Below are 26028 nucleotides of genomic sequence, written 5' to 3' on the forward strand. Positions count from 1 at the left end.
AAGCAAAAAGGGCAGCAAAATGGCTCAAACTCTTATTTTGATAAGAACAAGGAAGCATAAAATGACAGTACAAGTAAAATTAGTTTAAGGATGAAATCTTTAGACTCAAAAGCTTTAATTACATGCTAACAATCCAGTATTTTATATTTTGGCAGAGGTCAGAATCAATACAGATATCATGAAAGCTGTCCCAAAGAATTCTCAGGATATGTGCACGTGTCTGGGGCCAGGAGAAAGGCCAGTGGATCAGGAATGGGAAAGATTGTGCTTTTGAATTGTTCACTTACTAAGGTGTTCGGTCAATTCAGTTTTTCCATCCATAAAATGAAAAGACAAGATTCCACATATATCATTCTAAAACGCTATCAAGAGTCCACTTCTACTATGGCCACAGTACAGTTTTAGAACATGGGCTGAGGTGTCAGAAGGACCTGAGTTCAAATCTCAGCTATCACTTGCTAGCGGTCTGACCATGGGCAAGTTACTTTCCATTTCTTGCCTTAGTTTCTTTATCTGTAAAATGCACACAGCATTCCAACATTATCTTGACAATGTTGAATGATGATGATGATACTAGGAAGCATTCACTGAGTGTTTACTATGTTCAAAAACTGTTATGTTTTATACATGTGTTATCTCCTTGAATCTTCATAATAACCCCTATTGTGTTATTATCCTATGCTATTACCCCATTTAACAGAAGAAACAAAGGCACCCAGAGGTTAAGTAACTGCCCATAATCACTGAGTTAGTAAGAGGCAGAGCCAGAATACAGCTCAGGCAGCCTGACTCCAGAACCTACATTCTACCACTGCCCTTTGCATCGTGCTTGGCATATACAAGCTTAATAAATAGTAGTTATTGTTAGGACAATGAATATTCAAAGTTGTCAAATGTGATGCTATGATGTCAAAGATAGCTGTTTTTACATAAGCCAAGAGTGGCCACTTCAAAAGAGCAGGGAAGGGCTGTGGTCCTTTAGTTTCCTGTGAAGAGCACGAATGAGGGTGTTACCTCCGAAGATAGCGGAAAACGACCCGAATTAAAATGGACATTGATAATAACCACTAATTAGGGTTTTCCTACAGCTTCTGCCTATATTCATCTTTTGTTGAAATATGTAGCTTTGGGAGATTCAACTTTGAGATCCATTTATAATTGGCAACATTTTAAATAAACATGGGTTATTTAAAAGTATTAAAAAAAGGACAAATTTCAGAACTATGTAGACTAATTTGAAATATTCTTTTGAAAAGTAAATATTCTAGTAGTGCTAATTTAAAAATTTCCATGAAAAAAGTACTTTAGAAGTTTTTAGGCATTTGATTGTACAATCAATGAGCTAATTAGCACTTTTTCTCAGAAGCTAAACATCTTTAATTCCCTTCACAATTGTAGAGTAGTCATAATTTCCAGTGGGGTGACAATTTACTTAGGTCAGTTATTAAACAACCAAATGTGCAACTTGACAAGTACCCAACGAGTTATTAGGACACCAAGCTCTCAGGTATCAGCTCCCTGTCTTTAAGAACTGCGTTTCCTCTCTCAAAATATTAATAGAAGATTCTTCTGTACGGAATGTCTGAAAGAGTGTTCACTTTTTCTAGCTCTGGCTGAATTCTGTTTCACTGGTTGGCTGTGAACTTCTTGCCAGAAGGATGGGGATGGATGAAATAAACAGCTGGTAACAGTGATAATACCATCACTCTTACAAGATATTCATTTTCAAGATTAAAATCTTTATTATCTACCCTTTTCAAAGCAGAAATAGGAAATGGAACTTTATGAACTTGTTAAGTTCACAAGCAAAGTGAACACTGAATTCTAAGGCAGCTGTGATCTCTGCAATTATTCCATGGGCATTAATTAAAAACAAAATGTTCTACCTAAAGAAGTATAAGGATCTCTCCTAATACTAGTGTTTTTTTCACATACTTTCCTAACTATTAATCCCTTTATTTTAAATAGTCAACAAAACATAACAATCAGGTTTGATTACATTAATTTCTCACTGATTTCAAATTATATAATGTTAGAAATACAAAGGGCCATAAAAATTATGTCCTTTACCTCCATCATTGTATAGATAGAAAATTCAGGCCCAGAAAGCTTAAATTATTTGTCCAGGATCACATGGTGAGGAAGAACCAAAACTTGACACCAGTCACATGTTCCTTCAACCATGTCGGCTCTATTTAGGAATGGTTCTCATTTAGGAATGGCCAGAACCAGGTAATTATTCAGTTTGTTAGGCATAAGTCACTGCACAACGTCAGAGTACTGATGTAAGGCTTTCCAACCACCTCCTGCATTAGAGCAACAGTTTATCTATGGATACCAGAGAGATTTAAAGGGTTATTCATCCACAAAATAATTGAAACATCATTTACTATCACATTTATATAGACATTTGACAAATAGAAATGGCAAGCAATAGTATATATTGGAGTATATGAGGAAGCCATTTGGTGTAAACCTAATTCGGCCTGACTTTGCTTTTTCCAAAAGGGCCTGACCATGGCCGTTGAGCACGCATTGTATATCTGCTTTAAACATTTACTATGGCAAGAACAAATGGCCTTAAGATAAAGGTGCAACTTCCCCCCACATTGGCATTTCCTGAAGGATAAGCATCTTCCCCTAGGCTAGGAACTGATTGCTGCACTCGCCTTTGACCACCCAGCTCACCTGTGACCACCCAGCTCAAGACAACAGACCTGCCACCCTGCTGTGGTCACCGAGACAGCAGACCTACCTGCTGTTTCCATCAATCGCTGCGCTGACAGAGAGGCCTCGTGACTATTGTAAAAGGGACATTTCAATCATATGTGAAACATCCTATTTGGGGGTATATAACTGCTCTGTACACCCCACTTCTTTGGTGCCTTTTCTTCCTTTGGGAAGAAAGGCCCTGGGCCATGGTCCTCACATTTTAGCTCAGAATAAACTCTCCCAAATTTTCATTTATAGATTGGTTATGGATTATTTTCGTCAACACATTTCAATTGTGTTCATAAGCACTGAAAAAAATCACAGAAGAAAAAGGGGAGGAAATATCTAGACATGGAGTTGTCTCAATTTTAATAAATATATGATACCTAGAGCTGCGGTTCTCAAGTTTTTTCCAGTCTGATACACAGGAGGGGGATGACTTGGGCTGGAAGAAGAGAATAGGTAATTCCTCAACATCTGCTAAGTCCTAGTAGAGGTTCTTTTATACACACTTGCACATTTAATTCTGACAAAAACCATGAAGTGAATAATATTATTCTCATTTTACAGATGAGGACACTGATGCTTGGTGATATTAATCATCTAGGCGAAAAGCCAGTAAGTGGCAGGTAAACCTGGGTTTTGAATTCAAGTCTCCCTAAGTTTATTATCCAAGGCTATCTCCTTCCCTTATTGAAACTGACATGTATTTTTGAAGGGTTCAACTAGAATTAGAGAGCTAGCAAACAGCTGGAGAATATCGTTTTCCTCTGGATTTAAAGGGAGTAAGCAGTAATGAAGAATATATCCTCAAATAGGACTTTTTATCTTATTCTGAGTTGATCAGTTCAAGTGTGAGAAATGTGAACATTCACTCTAAAATTTTTCATTTAGCAAAGTATATTAACACTGTATTTACTAACCATGATATAGAATGGTCAAGTAACTTTCATAAGTTCATAAAGTTAGTTAGGGATGAGCTTGGATTCATACCAAGAACGGTCTAACTTCAGGACCACAGGCAAGCTGCTTTAGTCCATATGCTCAGTTTTCTAATGCACAAAACAAGTAGAGTGGCCTCCCTGTTACTTTAAGGAAATGGTTCTCTTTATTGTGTTCCTCCAACAGGAAAACAAATGTATTCTTTATCACACAAAGGCCTTAATTGACATTTCAAAAGTCAATGAACTGTGATATTCACATCTGTGTGGCTTCACTGCAGATTAAATAGTGCCTTATTAATTTAGATATCCACAAAAGCATTTTAAGACATACCATTCACCATATTGTTATATTGGCCTACCAGTAAGTGTTGCAAAATAATAGTGTTAGTATGTGAAAAAGCTTTCAATCATGTTCCATTTCATTTGGTTAATCACCGTTTTTGCTAAGTACAATAAAATCCGCTAATGTTACTCTCATCCAAAGGCCATCTCCTTAACACAGGAGTATAATTTTTTCTTAGTTCCTTGATAAATCATGTTATTTCCCTGTATGATGAGTCAAGGTTACAGAAAATACATTTTGTTCTATATTAAACAAACAGTTGAATCTAGGTGCAATGAAACTTAAAAAAAGTCCTACAGCAAGTAATTTCAGAGATTTTCTTTCTTTGGTCTATGATTCATTTCTTAAAGTCTTGTTTCTATGCAAATTATACATCTTTATGTGGGTGAAGAACTGTCAGCTGTATTATAATACTGACACTTGAGTCTGTAATTTCAACTCTGACAACTGAGAAATTCCTGCAGCTTCTTCCTCACTCTGAGCTACAGCAAATAACCATCAGTCAATATTAGTATAATCTCTTAAATATGTTCCATTTTATGTGATATTACTCTCCTTACATACAAATATTACGAGTAGAAAATACTCTAAATAATACAATGCTCTGAGTTGAGAAAAAATACATGTTGTTGATAACACATAACACTCAAGAACTTATTTAAAATTAATTTGAAATGGATCATAGACCTAAATGTAAGAGTTAAAATTAGAAAATGTATAGAAGAAATCATAGCAGAATATCTTCCTGTCTTTGGGTTATGCAAAGATTTCTTAGACATTACACTAAAAGCACAATCCCATTAAAGCAAAATCTGATAAACTGGACTTCACAAAAATTTATAACTTTTGCTCTTCAAAAGGCTCTATTAGGAAAATGAAAAGACAAGCCACAGACTAAGAGAAAAGATTTGCAAGTCACATATCTGATATAAGATCTATGTCAAGAATATACAAAGAACTAGAACTCTACATTAGAATTATAATTAGAATACACAAGGAATTATAGAACTTAATAATAAGAAGACACACAACCAATTTAAAAAAAGGGACAAATAACTAAAATAGACATTTCACTAGAGAGAAAATACACAAATGGCAAATAAACACATGAAAAGATGCTCAGCACCATCAGTCATAAGGGAAATGCAAATAAAAAGCAAATTAAGATACCAGTATACACTCAACAGAGTGGGTATAATAAAAAAGAATGACAATACCAAATGTTGACAAGGACATGGAGAAACTGGAATCCTCACACATTGCTGGTAATAACTTAAAAAGCCACTTTGGGGAACAGTTTGGTACTTCATAAAATGTTAAGCATAGACTTACTACACAGACCTAGTAATTTCACTCCTAGTCAAAACCATGGAAAAATGAAACCATATGTCTACACAAAGTTGTATAAGCAAATGTTTATAGCAGGATTATCCACAACAGCTCCAAACTAGAAACATTCTAAAATGTTCATCAATGTGTAACAAAGTGTGGTATACTCAGACAATGGAATATCACTCAGCAATAAACAGAAACCATTACTAATAGGTATTACAAATTGAATGAACTTCAGAAACATAATGCTAACTGTAAAAAGTCAGGAATATTGTATGACTCCATTTATATAAAATTTCTAAAACAGGCAAAACTATAGAGTAAAGTACATCAGGTGACATCAGCAAAATGGCAGGCTAGGCAGCTCAGGCTTTGGTTCCCTCAGAGACGTTAAAAAAAACCAAGCAGAAACTGACAGAAACAACTCTGTCAGAACTCTGAAAACAGTCAAAGGTCTGTAGCAACTAAGCAAATGTTGAACTAAAAAAAGGCAAGTTGAAAATGGCAGGAAAACTTCATAGCACTTCTATGTGCCCTTGCCCTACCCCTCTCAGGCGTGATAGCAGTGCTAAAACAATGATGGCCTGTGTTCTCAGTGTGAGACCCCGGACCCAGAGGGAACAGAGCAGGCCTTGTTTGCAAATTAGTCTATATTTCTTTTCTAGGAGTTACTTGAAAAACAGATGCAAGGTGCTTGTGTTTTCTCCAGCTAACTTGAAACTCAGGCCAGAAATGCAATTGGCATTGCTCAAAAACACTGCAAGGCTCACAGATGCTTAGGACAAAAGATTATAAGTCAAGACATATAATTGGCTGCCTAAGGCAGGGGAGGAAAAGCTGAGGGAGATTCTTTGGGCAATTAGGACACTTAAAGACACTGTGTATGAGGATGGATGAGGGGGTTGATTTAGGAAGCCACATGCCCAGAGCAAGACATATGCCAGAAAAGACCCAGGAAGACCCTAAGTTTCACCTTGGATCACTCCCTAGACTCAGTGGAAGCTGGGCTAAGTTCTGAAGGAATGACTCAGTGCAGAGTCAAGATACAGACAAGGATAAGGGGTGCTTTTTTTCCTATGCTTTTTTTTTTAATGCTCCTGGTAGTCAAGGACATCTCTGTCAAACATTAGTGGAACAGGAGCTAAAAGAAGAGAGACTTCAGTGAGTGTACATGATAAGGAATACCACCTTGGAGAAAACAGTTTGGAAAAACACCCAAACAAATGGACTACCATAGCCCAGAACCCTAGGAAAGGATAAGAATCTGATTTCTAGAGTTAACACATTATAGTATTCAAATGTATAGTTTACAACAAAAAAATCACAAAGCATATAGAGAAACAGAAAAGGAGAGCCTATTCAAAGGAATAAAATTAACTGATTGAACCATCCTGGAGGAAACCCAGATATGAGACTTAGTAGACAAAGACTTTAAAACAACTGTCTTAAATATGCTCAGCTGGCTTAAAAAAAACCCACAAAGAACTAAAGGAAATCCATAAAATGATGTATAAACAAAATGAGAATATCAATAAAGAAATTATAAAAAGGAACCAAATAGATATTCTGGAGCTGAAAAGTACAATAACTGAAATGAAAAGTTCACCAGAGGAGTTCAACAGCTGATGTGAGTAGGCAGGAGAAACAATCAGTGAACTTGAAGATAGGACAATTGACAATAATTACTGAGACTGAACAATGGAAGGAAAAAAGGATGAAGAAAAGTAAACAGAACGTAAAGGATGTGTGGGATACCATCAGTGGATCAATATATACATCACAGAAGTGCCAGAAGAAGAGAAAGAGAGAGAAGAAACATTTGAAAAAATAATGGCCAAAAACCTCCCAAATTTGAGGAAAGATATGAATCTACAAATCCAAGAAGCTCAACAAATTCCAAGTAGGATACTCTCAGAAACTCATACTGAAAGACACTATAATAAAACTGTTGAAAGCCAAAGAAAAAGAAAATCTTGAAAGCAGCAAGAGAAAAGCAACTCATCACAAACAAGCAATACTTAAGAAGACTAACACTCAATTTCTCATCAGAAACCAAGGAGGCCAGAAGGCAGTGGGATGACATATTTAAAGCACTAAAAGAAAAACAGTGTCACCCAGCAATTCTATAGCTGGCAAAACTGTCCTTCAAAAGTGAGGGAGAATTAAAAACATTCCCAGATAAACAAAGGTTGAGGGAGTCTGTTACTATTAGACCTGCCCGATGAGAAAAATGAGGGGACATTAGACAGTTATTCAAACTCATATAAAGAAAAAAGATTTTTGGTAAAGGTACATACCAGGTCAAATATAAAAGCCAGTATTATTGGTTTTTTTTTTTTTTTTTGGTAACTCTACTTTTTATTTCTTATATGACTGATGACAAATGCATAAAAATAATTATACCTCTTTTTTATTGGGCACACATTGTATAAAGATGTAATTTGCGACAGCAAAATAAGGAAGGAGAGCTGCACAGCAGCAAAATGTCTGTATGCTATGTTGTTGGTTTTAATGCAAATTAGAATGCTATAACTTTAGGTACTTAAATGTAATCCCCATGGTAACACAAACACAAAATCTATAGAATATATACAGAAAGATATGAGAACGGAATCAAAAGAGTTCACTACAAATCAAGTAAACACAAAAGAAAGAAGAAATAAGGACAAAAAGCTAAATGACATATACAAAACAAATAGCAAAATGGTATAAAAAGTCCCTCTTTATCAGAAACCACTTTTTTTTTTTTAAAGATTTTTTAATTTTTTTTCCCTTTTTCTCCCCAAAGCCCGTCGGCACATAGTTGTACATTCTTCATTGTGGGTCCTTCTAGTTGTGGTATGTGGGACGCTGCCTCAGCATGGTTTGATGAGCAGTGCCATGTCCGTGCCCAGGATTTGAACTGACGAAACACTGGTCCGCCTGCAGCGGAGTGCGAGAACTTAACCACTCGGCCACGGGGCCAGCCCCTATCAGAAACCACTTTAAGTGTACATGGGTTAAACTCTCCAATCAAAAGGCAGAGATTGGCAGAATGGATTTTAAAAAAATTTGGTCTAACTATATGCTATCTATAAGAGAGACAGTGTACATCCACAGACACAAATGGGTTGAAAGTGAAAGGACTGATCAAGATAGTCCACGTAAACAGTAACCAGAATAAGATGGGGAGGCTACACTAATATCAGAGATAATACATTTTAAGTCAAAAATTGTTGCAAGAGACAAAAAAGGAGATTATATATTGACAAAGGGTCAATTCACCAAGAAGATACAACAATTGTAAACATATATGCATCAAAAAAAGAGCCCCAAAATATCTGAAGCAATCATTGACAGAACTGAAGGGAGAAACAGACAGTTCTACAGTAATAGTTGGAGACTTCAATACTCTACTTTATGTAATGGATAGAACATCTAGATAGAAGATTAAAAATGAAATAGAGGACTTAACAATACAAACCAACTAGACCTAATAGACATGTGTAAACACTCTAACCACCAACAGCAGAATACACATTCTCAAGTGCACATGGAACATTCTCCAGGGTAGATCGTATGTTACGCCGCAAAACAAGTCTCAATAAATTTAAAAAGACTGAAATCATACAGACTGTCTTGTCTGACCACAATGGAATGAAGCTAGAAATCAATACCAAAAGGAACAGAAATGCTCACAAATATACGCAAATTAAACAATACACTTTTAAACAACTAACGGGGCAAAAAAGAATCACTAGGGAAAACAAATTACTTAAGAGATGAATGAAAACAAAAACATAACATACCCAAACTTATGGGATGCAGTAAAGGCAGTGCCCAGAGGTAATTTTTAGCTGTAAATTTAATGCCTACATTAAAGAAGAAGAAAGATCTCAAATCAATAACCCAAGGCATTAGGAAAAAAAGCAAACTAAACCCAAAGCAAGAAAAAGAAAAAATAGTAAAGATTATACTCTCAAGTTAGAAAATAGAACCAATGATAGTAAAAGTGACTTTTTTGAAAAGATCAAAAGAATTGACAAACCTTTAGTTAGACTGACAAAGAAAAGAAGACGACGCAAAACACTAAAATCAGAAATGAAAGTGGGGGGGCCGGCCCGGTGGTGCAGCAGTTGAGTTCACACATTCTGCTTCTCGGGGGCCCGGGGTTTGCCAGTTGGGATCCCGGGTGCGGACATGGCACCGCTTGGCAAAAGCTATGCTGTGGTAGGCGTCCCATGTATAAAGTAGAGGAAGATGTGCATGGATGTTAGCTCAGGGCCAGTCTTCCTCAGCAAAAAGAGGAGGATTGGCAATAGTTAGCTCAGGGTTAATCTTCCTCAAAAAAAAAAAATGAAAGTGGGTGCATTACTACCACCTTTAGAGAAATAAAAAGCGGGATAAGAGAACAGTTTGAACACCAACAAATCAGATAACTTAGATGAAATGGAAAAATTCCTAGAAACACACAAATTATCCAAACTGACTCAAGAAGAAATAGAAATTTCAACAGATGTATAACAAGCAGAGATTGAATCAGTAATCAAAAACTTCCCAACTAAGAAAAGTACAAGCAGATGGCTTCTCTGGTGAATTCTACTAAATTTAAATAATAATTAACACCAAATTCTCAAACTCTTCCAAAAACAGAAGAGAACACTTTCTAACTCATTCCATGAGGCAAGCATTATCCTGATACCAAAGTCAGTAAAGACATCCAAGAAAAATTATAGACCAATATTCTTTACGATTACTGATGCAAAATCCCGTACAAAATATTAATACACTGAATCCAATGGAGTATTAAATGATTATACATTGTGACCAAGCAGGATCTATCCCAGGAACGCAAGGGTGATTCAACATAAGAAAATCAATCAAGGTAATATATCACAGCGATAGAATGAAGAATAATGACCCACATGATCATCTCAGGTGACACAGAAAAGGCATCTGACAAAAATCTAATACCTTTCCTCAAGAAAGGGTTTATCTTATCAATAAAATCTCTCACAAAACTAGAAATAGAAGAGAACTTCCTCAACATGATAAACGGCATTTAAGAAAAACCCACAGCTAACATCATTCTCAATGGTGAAAGACTGAAAACTTTCCAGCTAAGTTCAGGAACCAGACAAAGATGCCCACTTTCACCACTGCTTATTCAACATTGTACTGGAAGTTCTAGCCAGAGCCATTAAACAAGAAAAGAAATAAACGGTAGCCAAATTAGAAAGGAAGAAGTAAAATTGTCTCTATTTGCAGATAACATGATCCTATACAGAGAAAACCCCAAAGAATCCCAGAAAAAAAGAAATATGTCTATTATTATAGATATAATAATAAATGAATTCAATGAAGGTGCAGGGTACAAGATCAATAGAGAAAAACTGGTCGTGTTTCTGTATACCAGCAATGAATAATCAATAATAATAATTGTTTTTTATTTGACACCAAAAACAAAGGTAACAAAACAAAAATAGGCAAATGGGACTACATCAAATTATAAAGCTTCTGTACAATAAAGGAAACCATCAATAAAATGAAAAGGTAACCTACAGAATGAGAGAAAATATTTGCAAATCATACATCTGATAAGGGGTCAATATCTAAAATACATAAAGAACTCACGAGAAAAGAAACAACTTGATTAAAAAATGGGCAGAGGAACTTAATAGACATTTTCCCAAAGATGACATATAAATGGCCAACAGATACATCAAAAGGTGCTCAACATCACTAATCAGGGAAACGCAAATCAAAACCACAATGAAATATCACCTCACACCTGTTAGAATGGCTATTATCAAAAGGACAAGAAAGTGTTGGCAAGCATGTAGAGGAAAAGGAACACTTTTGCACTGTTGGTTGGAATGTAAATGGGTGCAGTTACTATAGAAAACAGTATGTAGATTCCTCAAAAAATGAAATATAGGACTACCATATAATCCAGCAATTCAACTTCTGGTTATTTATCTGAAGGAAATGAAATCATTATCTCGAAAAGTTATCTGCACTGCTATCTTCACTGCAGCATTATTTACAATAGCCAAGACATGGAAACAACCTAAATGTCCATTGATGAATGAATGGAGAAAGAAAATGTGATATATATATATATATATATATATATATATATATATATATATATAAAATACGTATACATACAATGCAATATTTTTCAGTTATATAAAAGAAGGAAATCCTGCCATTTGCGACAACATGGATAGACCTGGGTGTGTTATACTAAGTGAAATAAGTCAGACAAAGACAAATAAATACTATATGATCCACCTATATGTGGAATCTGAAAAAAACTGAACTCGTAGATACAGAGAACAAATTAGTGGTTGCCAGAGGCACGGGGCAGGGGGTGGGGGGGGGTGGAGTTGGAATAAATGGGTGAATGGGGTCAAAAGGTACAAGCTTCCAGTTATAAATAAGTCCCGGGGATGTAATGTACCGCATTGTGACTATAGTTAAGAATATTGCACTGTACATTTGAAAGTTGCTAAGAGAGTAGATCTTAAAAATTCTCATCGCATGAAAAAAAATTAGTAACTGTGTGGTGATGGATTTTAACTAAAATTACTGTAGTAATCATTTCACAATATATACATGTATCAAATCATTATGTTGCACACCTAAAACTAATACCATGTTATATGTCAATTATATCTCAATTAAAACAAAAAACACCACAATACGGTCCTGGCAGAAGGATAGGCATATAGACCAATGGAATAGAATTGAGAGTACAGAAATAAACAACACATCTATGGACAAATGACAAGGGTCCTAAGTCCATTCGATGGGGAAAGAACAGTCTCTTCAACAGATGGTTCTGGGACAACTGGATTTCCACGTGCAAAAAAAATCAATCAAGTGGATTCCTAACTCACGCCATGTAAAAAAATTAACTAAAAATGGATCAACCTAAATGCAAGAGCTAAAACTATAAAACTCTTAGTAGAAAACACAAGGGAAAATCTTCCTGACTTTGCTACTGGATTCTTATATATGACAATGAAAAGAAGGAAGAAAAGAAAAAACAGACAAATTGAACTTTATTAAATTTAAAATCTTTTGTGCATCAAAGGACATTATCAAGGAAGTGAAAAGACAACCCACAGAATGAGAGAAAATATTTGCAAATCAGATTTGCATATTTAAACATATATGTTTAAATAGCCATATAAAGGGTTTAATATCCAGAATATACAATGAACTCCAACAATTCAACAATAAAAAGACAGACAACCCAATTAGAAAATGAGCAAAGGACTTGAATTGACATTTCTCCAAAGAAGATATACAAATGGCCTACAAGCACATTAAAAGAAGCTCAACATCATTAGCCATTAGAGAAAGGCAAATGAAAACCACAATGACATACCACTTCACATCTACTAAGAAGGCTATAATAATAATAATAATAAGAAGAAGAAGAAGAAGACCAAGGGTTGGCGACGATGTGGAGAAACTGGAACCTTTGCACATAGCTGGCAGGAATGTAAAATGGTACAGCATAGCATGCTATGGAAAAGTTTTGATTCCTCAAAAAGTTAAACATACAATTACCTGATGACTCAGCAATTCCACTTCTAGGTATACACTTAAAGGAACTGAAAGCAGGGACGCAAACAGATACTTGTATGTCAATGTTCATTTCAGCATTATTCACAATAGCTAACAGGTGAAAACAACTCAAAAGTTTCTCAACAGATGAATGGATAATCAAAAAGGAAGTTCTGATACTGGTTAGAACCTGGATGAACTTTGAAAACACTATGCTAAGTGAAATGAACCAGACACAAAAGGACAAATATTGTACAATTCTATTTATGTGAAGTACCTAGAATAGGCCAATTCATTGAGAGAGAAAGCAAATTAGAGGTTTTCAAGGGCTGGGGAAAGAGAGAAAAGAGGAATAATTGCTTAACAGTTATAAAGTTTCTGTTTGGGATGATGAAAGTTTTGCAAATAGATAATGGAGATGGTTGCACAACAGTGTGAATGTAATTTACACTACTCAACTGCACATTTGAAAACGGTTAAAATGGGAAATTGTATGTTATATATATTTTAACCAAAAGTTTTTAAAAAGTAGATTAGTGGTTATTTGGGGCTGGGGGTAGGAGGGGATACTCACTACCTATGGGCATGAGGGAACTTTTTGGGTTAATGGAAGTATTCCAAAATTGGGACCGTGGTCATGGCTGCACAACTGTCTCGGAGTTTATCAAAACTCACTGAACTGTACACTTAAAACAGGAGACTTTCATGGTATGCAAATTATACCACAAATAAAATTGTTAAAAATGTAAAAGAATTTATTTAAGCATACTCTTTTCAAAGGAATCATTCATTAAACATTTCTTGGGCATTTATTATGTGCAACCACTATTCTAGACACTGAAATATAAATGTGAAAAGTCACACCCTCTATCTCCAAGGAATTCTTAGATACGTGAGAAAAATAGAAGTAAATAAATAATTGCAACAGAGTACAGCAAGCACTAAAACAGAGTAGGCAGACAAGAACAAAAGGGAACTGGCAAGTCAGTCTAACTTGAAACCGCACCTGACATAATCATCTAATCAATCAAGTAAGCAGTTTGTTTATCCATCCAGCAAACACTTCCAGAGAGCCGTTACTGTGGTCAGTTACTGTTGTTAAAAATAACTATTGAAAGACCTGAAAGATGAGTAGGGATTAGGTGAGTAAAAAGAGGAAGAAGGGGATTTCAGGCAAAGGGAATTACACACACAAAGGCTTGGAAGAGAAATAGAAAAAAAGAGTATATTTGGAAAACTGTACATAAATCAGCTTATCGGTAAAGTCTTGTTGTAGATACATAAAGAGAAGCCAGATCTAAAAGGGCCTGGCGTGCCACAGTGAAGACTGGACCTTGTCCCTAAGGGCACAGGCAGCTCTTAAAGGAGTTTAGTATTTCAGGTTTACTCTCTGTAGAAGCAGCGCTACAGACTGGAGAATGGTTTGGAGAGGCACAAGAGCAGAGTCAGAAGATCAGTAATCTTTGAGTGAGCTAGGAGAGAGACGAGCTAAACGAGTGTCCGTGGGGAAGGATTGCTGTAAGAGGAGGAAGGAGGGAAGACTCCACGGCATTTGGTGGCTGGAGGAGTACAGGGGCATGAAAGAGGAAGAAAGACAGCCAAGATCATGTTCCAGCTCTGCCACTTCCCAGCTCTGTGCCCTTGGGGCACGTTTCTTAACCTTTCTGAATCCCTGTTACCACATCTGTATAATAAAGATAAATGATACTGCTCACTTCAGGGAGTTTTGGGAGGATTAATTAAGATAAATGTAAAACACATCCTGTAAAAGAGTTCCTACCAAATATCAGTTCTGTTAAGTATCATGAAAAAGCAGCAAACAAACATTTGGAAAACACTAACCCCCTAAATCCTTAAATGGCACCAATTAACACAAACTCTACTATTGATTAAATTAAGAATACACTAGTTATATGGGGTAATATGATAATAGGCAGGGGCAGGTTAAGCAGGTTAAGTATATAATGTCCACTCGTCTCTATGTGTAACAGGGAATACAAGGGAACTGCCTTGCTATTGTGGAAAAGAACAGGAAAATGGGATTGCTTTGTTAGAGCCACTGAGGGAAGGGATTGCTCTGGACAAGGGATAAGTAAAAGAGCACTTTCCTCCATCCATCCACCACCCATCCACCATCCTCCTTGCTACCCAATCCATCACTTAACTCTTTACATCCAAGAAGTACATCTTTGCTTTTGCTTATCAATGGATGGGGCATTTACAAAGAATGAAAATGCAGAGTTGCAGATGGAAGAAAATGGGCTTGAAGTGAAAGTCAGAGTTGTCTGAAAATGAAGCAGGACATTTAGAAAGGGGGTGACATTGGGCTCTTCATAATTTATTCTCAGGCTTTTATACTGCTCTGACTGATAGCGGGGAATTACACTCAGGTATAATGTAACACAGGAATAAATTTCACTGTCTTTTAATCTTTCTCAGGCTGTATGCATCTGGAAGGTCTAAGAATAGGCAAGATCCTGCAATAATCACTTTCCTTGTATTGTGGCGATCAAATAATAATGAGATGAATGCATGGTGAAGTTCACAGGGCAGTTAGATGAGTTGCTTCACTTATCACAGATCCATTCTATTAATTAAGGCAGGCTTAGAGAGAGAAGTGTCCTGATTAAGTTGTGGGTTATATTAAAGTCTTAAAACTATCACTTGTTAAATTATAAAATAGCAATGTAATAATGTAAAATATAACATTATCCTGTAGAATCTTTGAGTACTTCAAATTTAATATTCAAAGGGCTAATTATAAATTCATAATACCTTGCACCATTAAAAAATTAAAAGAATAGCATAGTTTTGAGAATACAATATGTCACAGGTATAGCTTTACTAATAAAACCTCTTACCTAGAAAGGGAAGAATCTATCATATATAAAACGGTACTTAAAGGCTTCAGGAATTTAGGATCCTAGTTTTTCCTTATATTTGTATTTCTCAAAAGAAACGACTGCAGCCTGGTCTACTTTAAATGCTGAGTATGTATAAAACCAAGATGCTAAAGTAACAGTTTTGTAATTTGTATATAAATTACCATTTCGAATCAAAAAACATTCAAAAAATTTCCCAGAATCACATCTGGCATCCATGACTCACCAAGATAGATGCCTCAGTCTTTGCTAGAAAGCAGAAAACTCAGGGACTAATCACTTTTGCTATGGGCACCACTGCAGTGCAATCGCCACAGTGACATGGAATGGAGAAGAAACACTCACGAACTGGACTTAGAAGAATACTCAAAGAATGTCTAATCACTTTACATGCCATATGGCAATGTGTGCTTATAAAATAATTCAGTTTTACCAAAAATTTATAATAGTACTGTCCTTCTTTGGTGTGACAAGGACAGGTCAGGCTGAGGAAGATAAAGGTCCAGCAGGTTAGAAGGAGAACTGTTTAAATTGGTTGCTTTTACTTTGATCATATCATAAGAAATTAGCACTAGAAAGATTCAAAAAGATGTTGAGAAGCTGTACAAATACAGTGGTCTGTTTAAATGTTAAATAACATAAATACTCTAGATAACGCATGTTGTCAGAATTCAGGAATTAGAAAAATGGAAATATGAACACTAAGAATTACAATTTATAAGGACTCAGTATGTCTCCTACTGAAATCAGCATCCATCTATTTTACAGATTCAGAACAATTTTTAGTTCAATCACTTAACTTTAATCAAAATGAGCAAAAGTAATGTTAGATCAGTTCTCATCATGTGAATGACACTCAGAAGTTTTGGTTTAGGATTATGATTGAATACATTTAAGACATGTCCTAAATTTGGGCTCAATTCTTAAAAACCAGTTAGTTAAATCAATTAGAATACTTTTTCACTTAATGAAATTATTCATTCAAAATTACTCATTGAGTATTTGCAGTGTGACTGGCACTGCTCCAGGGATGAGCTATAGCAGTGAACAAAACACAACCAATGGAGAATACTCTAGAGACAACACAAAAGTAAAATGCACAGTACATCAATGATAAATGTATGGAGAAAAAAAAGAGGGAAAGGGGTCAAGAGTGCTGGAGGGAGGGGTTACAATTTTCCACAGAGCGGCCAGGAAAGGCTTCCTGGAGAGGGTGACATTTTGGCAAGACTAGAAGGTGGTGAGGGCAGGAGCCCTGAGGAGTACCCGGAGGAGGAGCATTCCGTGCAGAGGAAGGGGCAAGGGCAACAGCCCTCAGGGGGACTGTGCCTGGAGCGTGTGAAGAGCCCAAAGAGGCCAGTGTGACTGGAATGCAGTTACATCTATAACGGTAAAAAGAAAGGTGGGATACTTGGGGCAGGTATTCCTTCGTTTACCCATTATCTTCTAAAAAGCATTTAAACGAGGATATACTGATATCCAGCTCTATGTCTCTTCAGAGCTTGTATCTCGTTTTAGTGTCAAATGGACATCTCAAACGTACCATGTCCAAAACAGAGCTATTAATTAACAAAACTCCAAAGTTTCTCTTCCTACTCCTTTCCTACCTCAATGGTGTCACCATCCAGACAGTTATTCAAGCCCCAAATCTAGAAGTCATCCTTTGTTCTTCTTTTTCTCTTCCCTCCAACACTCAATCTATCAGCAAGTCCCGTCAACTTTGTCTCCAATATATCCTCAACATGCCCACTTCTCTCCATTTCCTAGCAATTGCCCTGGTCCAAGTTATCACAGCCTTTGCATGGTAAATTGCGTATCCTATTTAACAAGTCTCCTTAAAGCTTCCAATTACATCTAGAATAAAATCCAAACTCCCTACCTTGGTCCACAAGGCCCCAAAGACCTGGCCCATTGCCAGCTTTCCTTTTGTTCCTGGAACATCAACCTGTCACTTAGGTATTCTCTCTGAATGGAACACTCTCCTGAGACCTCCTGTAATTTCATTCAAGTGTCGGGTCAACTATGACCTCCAATCAGCTGCAGAAAATAGCTCTTCTCACTTCCCACTACAGTATTTTGTTTTGTTTCCTCAAAGTTCTTACCACTTTCTAAAAATAAGTTACCAATTTACTTCTTGTCGTCTTTCCTCCCTCAACAGAATTTAAACTCCATGAAAGCAGGTTTCTTGGACGCTTCATTCATAGCTATATACCAAGCATTTAGAACAAAGCAGTCCTAACAGTAGGCACTTAAAAAGTATTTTTTGAATAGGTTAATTAACATCTGGTACATCTTTCAGTACAAAATAGGAATAAAACGGAATGGAAGAAACACTGATCATTAAACAATTTTAAAAAATAGATTAAACTATTTGAACTGATATGTCTGTACCATAAAACTAAGTCAAAGGAAATACAAACATTGTATTTCAAATTCAAGGAATTTGTATTGGTATTAGCTTAATAAATTCTGACTGGCGACGAAGGTACTATAATAGTACATTTAAGAGAGAATATCTGAAACCTTAAATGTTTTTCTGTTTTATTGGTTATTCTCAATTGGAATTCAGTGTCCCTTTTTAATGAAAAAAATAAATAAGGCTACTTAACAAAAAATAAGCCAATTTTCAACTATAAGAAACAAACAAAAGTCCACTATTAAGTCTTTGGAATAAAAGACGGCCTTAAATGACTCACATAACAAGACTAAGTCCAGAAATCCTAACACCTAGAACTTTCCCTTATACAGTCTCTTTTAATATAATCATCTGTCTATTTGAAGATATTAGACTTTTAAAATTCTTTTGTAGAAGAGAATATGAACATTCAATTATCCATTAGCATTCAGGCTATACATAAAATTTAAATTTCCATACATGGATCTGATTGACTTTTATTTCTAGATCAGGCACTAACAAGAAAGAATTTTAACTTGTCAGATTGTTGTTGAATACCCCTAACTGTAAAATAAGAGGAAGCGTAACTGCTGAGTTATTCTGAACCAAGCACTCAGCTCTACCAGGGTTAATTTGGAATTAAAATCTGAATTTTTATCAAGCATCATAAAGACTTCATAAAATAACCTAATTGTGAGGTTGCCCTCCCTTTCTCCTTCACTTTAATAAATATCATTGATTACCTACTGTGCTAGGCAATGGGGATACTCAATTGAATAAAATTTGGTCTCAACCATCAATGACACCATCTTTAAAGAGTTTGATATTTTCCAATATGTTAATAATTCTTATGGATGACAAAGTTTTGTTTTCATTAGCGCCTTTATTTTTTATAGGATTATTCAGGAGATCTGATTGGCAATTCTCAGGCTTCACCAACATACTAGGTATTCTTCCTTCACTTGAAGAATAAAATGTGATCTTATAATGATCTGATACATGAGAGTTACCCTCTGTTTTGGATATGTAAATTTACGTATTATGAGATTTAAAATATGATTCAATCTGAAGAAAATGCTGACATTCTGTTAAGGTTTCTGTCCTTCCTTCAGTTTTGTAGTTTTTTTATTGATTTCCACTACATCTCACATTGCATACAAAATCAATGTTTTCTTTAAGTCTGGTTGTATGTAATTTTTTTTTGGTAGAATAAATGCATTTATTTTTTCTTTATGTTTTTGTCTTATGTAATTTAATAAAGAGATATCACCTTATTTGTAGACATTCTAGAATTTGACGTTCTAAGCCTACCTAGAAAAAGACTCAACTCTAACATATAGTTTAAAAGGATGATATAGCAGGGTAAGACACAAATAATATTCAAACCAGCTTTCTCGCTTGATTACCTATCTCTATGGAAGATGGTAGAAAAAAGAATGATTCTTTTAGTAATTCAGAGGCAAATTTTTTTCTTACTTTCTCTAGTGTCAAACCAATCACTAAATTTATTGATTCTGTCTTTGCGAAGTTACTCACACCTGTCCCTCTATTTATTGATGTAAGTAGCTCACACTCTCACCACTTCATGCCCTGAATGGTTTCCATTCCTAGAAAATCCAGTATTTTAAAACTGTTTAAATCTGCCTCTCTTTTGATATAAAAATCTTGAGCATCTCAAAGATTCTAACAATCTTCCTCTGAATTCCTATTCCATGTCCAAGAAGCATTACCTTCTGCATATCTCAACAGATCAGAAGATTCTGTTTAACTTTACTTTCAGAAATTAATTTAAAAAGGTATTCATAAAGAGCTGATCAGAATTGTTCTACTACTTCCCGCTACTTTCACAGAATAAAATGAACATCTGTTTATCTGCTATTCATTTGGTAATTCAATGTGTTCACAGTCCATTTTTATGTTTCTACATTTTTATAGTAACTCTCTATTCAAGCCAAACTGGTTTATTCACTAGTTACCTATCATACTCTGTTTTCATACCTCCAGATATTTTTAGCCAAACCTCAAAATTGCTTCAAAGGCCCTCTAAAATCTCACTCCTTCCACGAGGCTTCCTACCCTTTCTTAACCTAGACTGATCTGTATTGCCACAAGATTTTGCACCTGGTCTATGGCATTAATTTCATAATGAACAATGAAATTTAGTCTGGTTTATTTTATATTGTGGCAGTTATTTTTTTTTATTCTTGTACTTTTTATATATTTGTCTTTTGTCTTCCCAACTAGACTGTGAATTTCCCAAAGGCAAGAACCTTACCTTAAAAATCTCTGCTTTCTTACATGTTATTCAGCACATTTTAAGCATAACAGAGGTCTAACTTTTGCATTTTGTTCGTAAGAGTTAAAGGTCATGTGAAAGTACATCACCTTCTCCAAAGGAGTTGTTCATGCAACTCAGAAGACAGCATCAATTATATATGAATTTAGAAGCACTACAACAAGAAAAATCCAAAATCACATGAAATACACACTTTGGTTTTTTCTTGCCATTGTTGACTTCTTCTATAACTTACTTTTTCATTATTAAATCAGTATATTAAAGTAATCTAAGTACCAGAAAATTTGGAAAACAAGGAACAAGATAACCTATTATCCTATTTTAATATGGCCATCATTATCATTTCAATATACTTCTTTATAGTCTGGCTTTTTTAAGATGATCATATTGTACAACATATTGTTCTGCTCTTTTCTCCAGCAAAATCTTCATAACCATCATTTTTATTGGCTGTGTAACATTCCATGGAGTTTTATTTAGCTGATTTTCAGGAAAGTATTTCTTTGTCTTATAAAAAATAAATAACATTATAATTGTTTGAATAAGATTTCTTTGCTTTATTTGCTAAACGTTCCTGGTATGTTTGATTTCAGACCACCCTACCTAGTTCTCTTTGGTTATACCAGAACAGCCTAAGTTTAGAGTAGATTTTTTTGCTATCTTAAAAAAAATATTTTGTGTTAGCAGCTAAAAACTTCATCACAGCTGTAAAATACTTCTGTTCCAAGACAACTTAGGGGAGCTGTGAGCCATTTCAATGCTTCTTTTTGGTACAGGATTCTTCCTGTGAGCTATATCATTTATTCACGCATGTGCTTTTTTACCAAATGAATGGTGAATTTCTGAAATCATGCTGACTTCCTGGCTGTCAGTCACTTCCTGTGACTTGGTTCAAAGGGAGTAGGATGAGTGGAGGATGGAGGGCAGGATGCAATTCACAGATGTATTCAAATGTATATTTTGTATATATTAATATTCATAACCTTATTCAATACAATTTACTTTTTTGGACTCATTAGCAGTCTTGTTTTTTGATAATACTCAACTAAAAATACATGGACTTTAAAAAGACATAGGACATTTATTTAAGGTTTACTGATATATTAAAAAAGTTTACTGATATTTACCTAAAGTTATCAAAAATAGGGGAGAAAATACAGTCATGTTTCTTAATTGACTATGTCCTATATTCTGTACATTTTAAAAATCCCAACAAGTAAATGTCTACGGTTATGGTCAGCATAATAAAAAAAAATTTAAGTAACGCTGCTAATAATTTTGTTAAAAGCAAGGTACTTTATGATACAAAACACACAGTCACAAAAGAAGTAACTTTAATTCAGAGGTTCTTAGCCAGGTGTTAGGGGAGGTCTGAGAGCTCCCTGAGAATTATATAACGTATACACACTTTTTTTCCCTAGAGAGAGACTTGCATGAGATTTCTCATTAATCCAGCTAATCAAGTCAATCAGCAAATTAAAAAAAATGTAATTTCATATGGTAGTCCATCACTTGACTATTCGCATTAAAGACTATAAAGCAGGCACCAGAAATCTGCTCAAAATCAAAGTAATATGCAATGTAACAAAACTAAAATACACTACAACATAGAGATTCATGCTGAAATTTCCATCAAATAACACTATCAAACCTGCTACTTATCTGCCCTGGGATCGTCTCTATGACACTGAATGATGTATTGATTTATTCAGCTGAGCAAAGAGCAGTAGCAATGAAAAGACTCAAACTATACAATAATTTCTTGTGCTCTTACTATGTACTTGACATGGTGCTTTACTCACATTGTGTTATTCACAAAATAGCCTTTTAAGGTGGATATGATCATCATCATCGTTTTATAAATGAGGAAACTGAGGCCTCTGGACGTGGTGGCATGTCATCTGCATTTTGAGGGATAGGCTGAGGTGTTTATCGGCAGAATGAAGGAAAAGCATGTTGGGAGTGAGCTTGGAACTCTTAGGTGGTGGCCATCTAGACTACATTCCTGTGTAATACCGAAAGCCTTTCAATAATAACCCCGACAAACAATGAAAGAGACATACATTGTTTTGGAAATTTCTAACCAATGTGAACTTGTTTACTGTGTAGAATCTTAAGGAAAACAGAGATTCACATGTTCTCTTGTGGCGAATTCATAATACATGTTAATCTTCTTTGGAATTAAATGTAAATAAAAATGGTTTTTAGTATTTAAGTTTCAAGAGGTTAGGTTAACTGCTACAATTATTTTTGTTCCATAACCTGGATATACGGTTGTGGTGGAGACACCACAATAATTACTATTTGGTATTCTCTAGAACAGCCTCAATAGTCTTCCCTGTTTTACATGTTACTCTTGCAAACAGGAGTCCCTTAAGTTCAAACTATAATTTAACATACATGTGATACATTGCTCCTTATTGTATCAAATAATTGACCACATGTCATATAGATTACTAGAAGAGGCATCTTTTAAATCTATAATAGTTCTGAAGACACTAACGTTATTTTCTAATATGGGGAATTAATATCACTAGGTCAGAGAGAGGGGGAGAATTTGAAAGATGAAAACAATCTTACCAAAGTCTGCAAATGCCGACTGTCCAACCACCATCATATTGGGAGGTTTTTCAAATACAGCACTGACAGAGAAATTTCCATCCTGTTAAAGGCAGAAGATTTTGGATTAGACCATCATAATTCAGTCATTTGTCAAGTGTGAAACAAAGCATTTTAACTGAAGCAGGGAAATTAATAATCTGAGGCTTTTGTTGTACTGCATAAAAATTATTCTAATTTCCTGTTCCACTTTTACCATAAAACAAAAGAAACTGCTGTGAGTTGATGAAGATGTGCATCTGGAATGTTTTCCTTGCTCTCAAATCTGGTATGATATCCTTTACTAAATCATCATCATAATTTCAGACATAGTGCATGTCTTCTACTTTCAAGCACCATGGAAGGTTTTGGAAATGGAAAGAAGTATAAAAAATATTTCCCACTGTCAAAGGGCTTACAGTCCAGTTGGGAGATAAGATATAAGTCAGGAAAATAGAATTTCTGAAGGTAACATGTAAGTGGTACAAGTAAGTAGCAAAAAACACTATGTTTTATAGATTTCAAGGGAAGAAGAGTCTGTTGGGGACAGGTGAGAAGATATTCAAGTGAGATGAGAATTATAGTGATCCTTAAAGGGCCAATGCATTATTAACTCAAGTTTATGTATCAATGAGAAGGGGAGCAAAAGATTACAACAGCTGACATGTACTAGTCAGAAGCAGCTAAGTTAAACAAAAAAGGAGAACCCATTAGACATTCTTCATCTCTTTCCAAAATGTAGTAGTACACATCTGACTTACAAAAATAATATGTACTTCTTTAAATTACTGCCTTTCCTTTCTATAATTTTAGATTATTACACAAGAAAAATAAACCAAAACACCAAATTTAAGATTTTGAGCTCTCAGTTTTATATAGTGCTCTCTTCTTATCACTGACACATCTATTCACTATTTGATATACTGACTCTGATTCCTACATACTTTATATAAAATCCCTATATATTTTAAATATTTAAAAATTTTAAGATATTTCCCCATTTTTGTTCCTCTAAGGATACTGCAAATCTGCAAGTTAATTTCTAAGAAATCATGTCTGACATTTCCAGAGAACGGCAGTGCTACATTGAAAGCATGCAGACCAAATGCTTGAGGACCATGAGTAAGGGAGTAAGCCTTGTTTTGTGACAGGCAATTTTCCAACCATTTTAACACTGCATTATCCACATGCAGAAACATGTTTCCTCTGTCATTACTAAAGTACATGATGTAGCTTTTGAATGATTTTTCTATAGAAATCTGATGTACACAAGTGTCTTGAACCTTAGGATCTTCTCTAGTCTTACTGAGTATCTGAGATTACACTACAGATGTATCAAAGTTGACAAATTTCTGACTGAAGTATCAAGTACTTTTGTGTTTCAGAAAGATCACAGTATTTGGTACAGAGTGGACAGAAGGATTCTAGAATGAATGGAAAAATCTCTCTTAAAATACATCAGCCTCATATAACATAAAGCTGAATATCAACCCATTAGACTGACTCAAATGAACAAATTACCCCACTGCAGTTCTGTTAAACTTAATAAATATATCTAGAAATGTTTCCAGATATAACCTCAGGAAGCATCTCCATCAACAAACATGAGTACTGGGGGCCGGCCCGGTGGTGCAGCGGTTAAGGGCGCACATTCCGCTTCTTGGCGGCCCGGGGTTCGCCGGTTTGGATCCCAGGCGCAGACATGGCACCACTTTGCAAAAGCCATGCTGTGGTAGGCATCCCACGTATAAAGTAGAGGAAGATGGGCATGGATGTTAGCTCAGGGCCAGTCTTCCTCAGCAAAAAGAGGGGATTGGCAGCAGTTAGCTCAGGGCTAATCTTCCTCAAAAAAAAAAAGAAAAGAAAAGAAACATGAGTACTTTCCAGGTGATGGCCTCACATCTCTAAGATGCTACATTCACCGTGAAGCTCAACAGAAGAAAAGCAATACCCCCTTCTAATTGCTGGAGAAAGAGAATATATTCTTGCTAGAGTGAAAGCATGCAGAATACATTATATGTATGAAATATAGGGGAAAAGACAATACTTTATTAAATTTAACTTCCTATCATTATTATTACTTATTCTTTACTTCATTTGGCAGTACAAACCTATATGCTCATTTCCAATCGGATTAGTGTCATTTAAAAATGATTCAATAAACTTCATCATCAATGTTATTACTCTTACTAGATAACACATTTTAAAGTGATGCATGACAACACACTTTCAAAGATGAAGCTGTTATATACCCATTTAGTGTAGGAAAGATAAACATGTGACCAATACTTCTTTACACTGAGAGAGCAGAACAGACTGGAAGAAAGGGCACTAGACATGGAGTGAGATGACATGGGTTCCAGTCCTGCTTTCATTGATAAGTTGTAAAACTTTGGAACAGCCATTTACTGCTCTGGGTCTTGGTTTTTAATGTTACAAGGGAATAAATGAACTGTCTACTTGCAGGGTTCTGCAGGGGATCGATGGAATGATAGATCAGAAAGTGTTCTGGAGGGTGGGTGGAGCAAAATGGCGGGGTGAGCTGACCCGGGATTCTCTCCCCTCCAAAATACAACAAAAGATTGGAAGAACTGAATTTCAGAGAATAAACATAATGCCAGCTCGTTAGAGACCTACAATACCAAGAAGGCGGAGATCATAAACCTAGCTTACACCCTTGGAGGCGCTGGAACGGTAGGAGAGAACATCGCTCCCTCCCCTAGAGTCTGCGATCGCTGCGGCGCGGGTCGGGAAGGAGCGGGGGAGGGGCCGCGCGACCGGGGGATCATCCAGGACTCCTGCCGCTGATTCAGTGGAGACCCGCTGACGGGGCGAAGCTTCCGTCGGCGGGGACCCTATAAATCAAGGGCCTTGGGAGACCAGAGAACAGAACTGATCTGAACCCAGACCGGTGCGTGTGAGTAACAGCCCCTCCCCCCTAACAAAGCCAGTGGGCGCAGCCATCT

At 35.8% G+C, this 26028-nt stretch overlaps 1 protein-coding gene across 1 annotated transcript in view; it reads right to left on the minus strand.

The window, feature by feature from the left end:
- The window catches only part of ITFG1 (integrin alpha FG-GAP repeat containing 1), a 283980-nt gene that overhangs the window by 164638 nt on the left and 93314 nt on the right, over nucleotides 1-26028 (minus strand). The window contains exon 8 of the mRNA XM_046680407.1: nucleotides 23045-23126. Coding sequence (XP_046536363.1) covers nucleotides 23045-23126 — 82 coding nt within the window. The remainder of the gene's footprint in view (nucleotides 1-23044; nucleotides 23127-26028) is intronic.

This window comes from Equus quagga, chromosome 13 (assembly GCF_021613505.1).
Source record: "Equus quagga isolate Etosha38 chromosome 13, UCLA_HA_Equagga_1.0, whole genome shotgun sequence".
Lineage (NCBI taxonomy): Eukaryota > Metazoa > Chordata > Mammalia > Perissodactyla > Equidae > Equus > Equus quagga.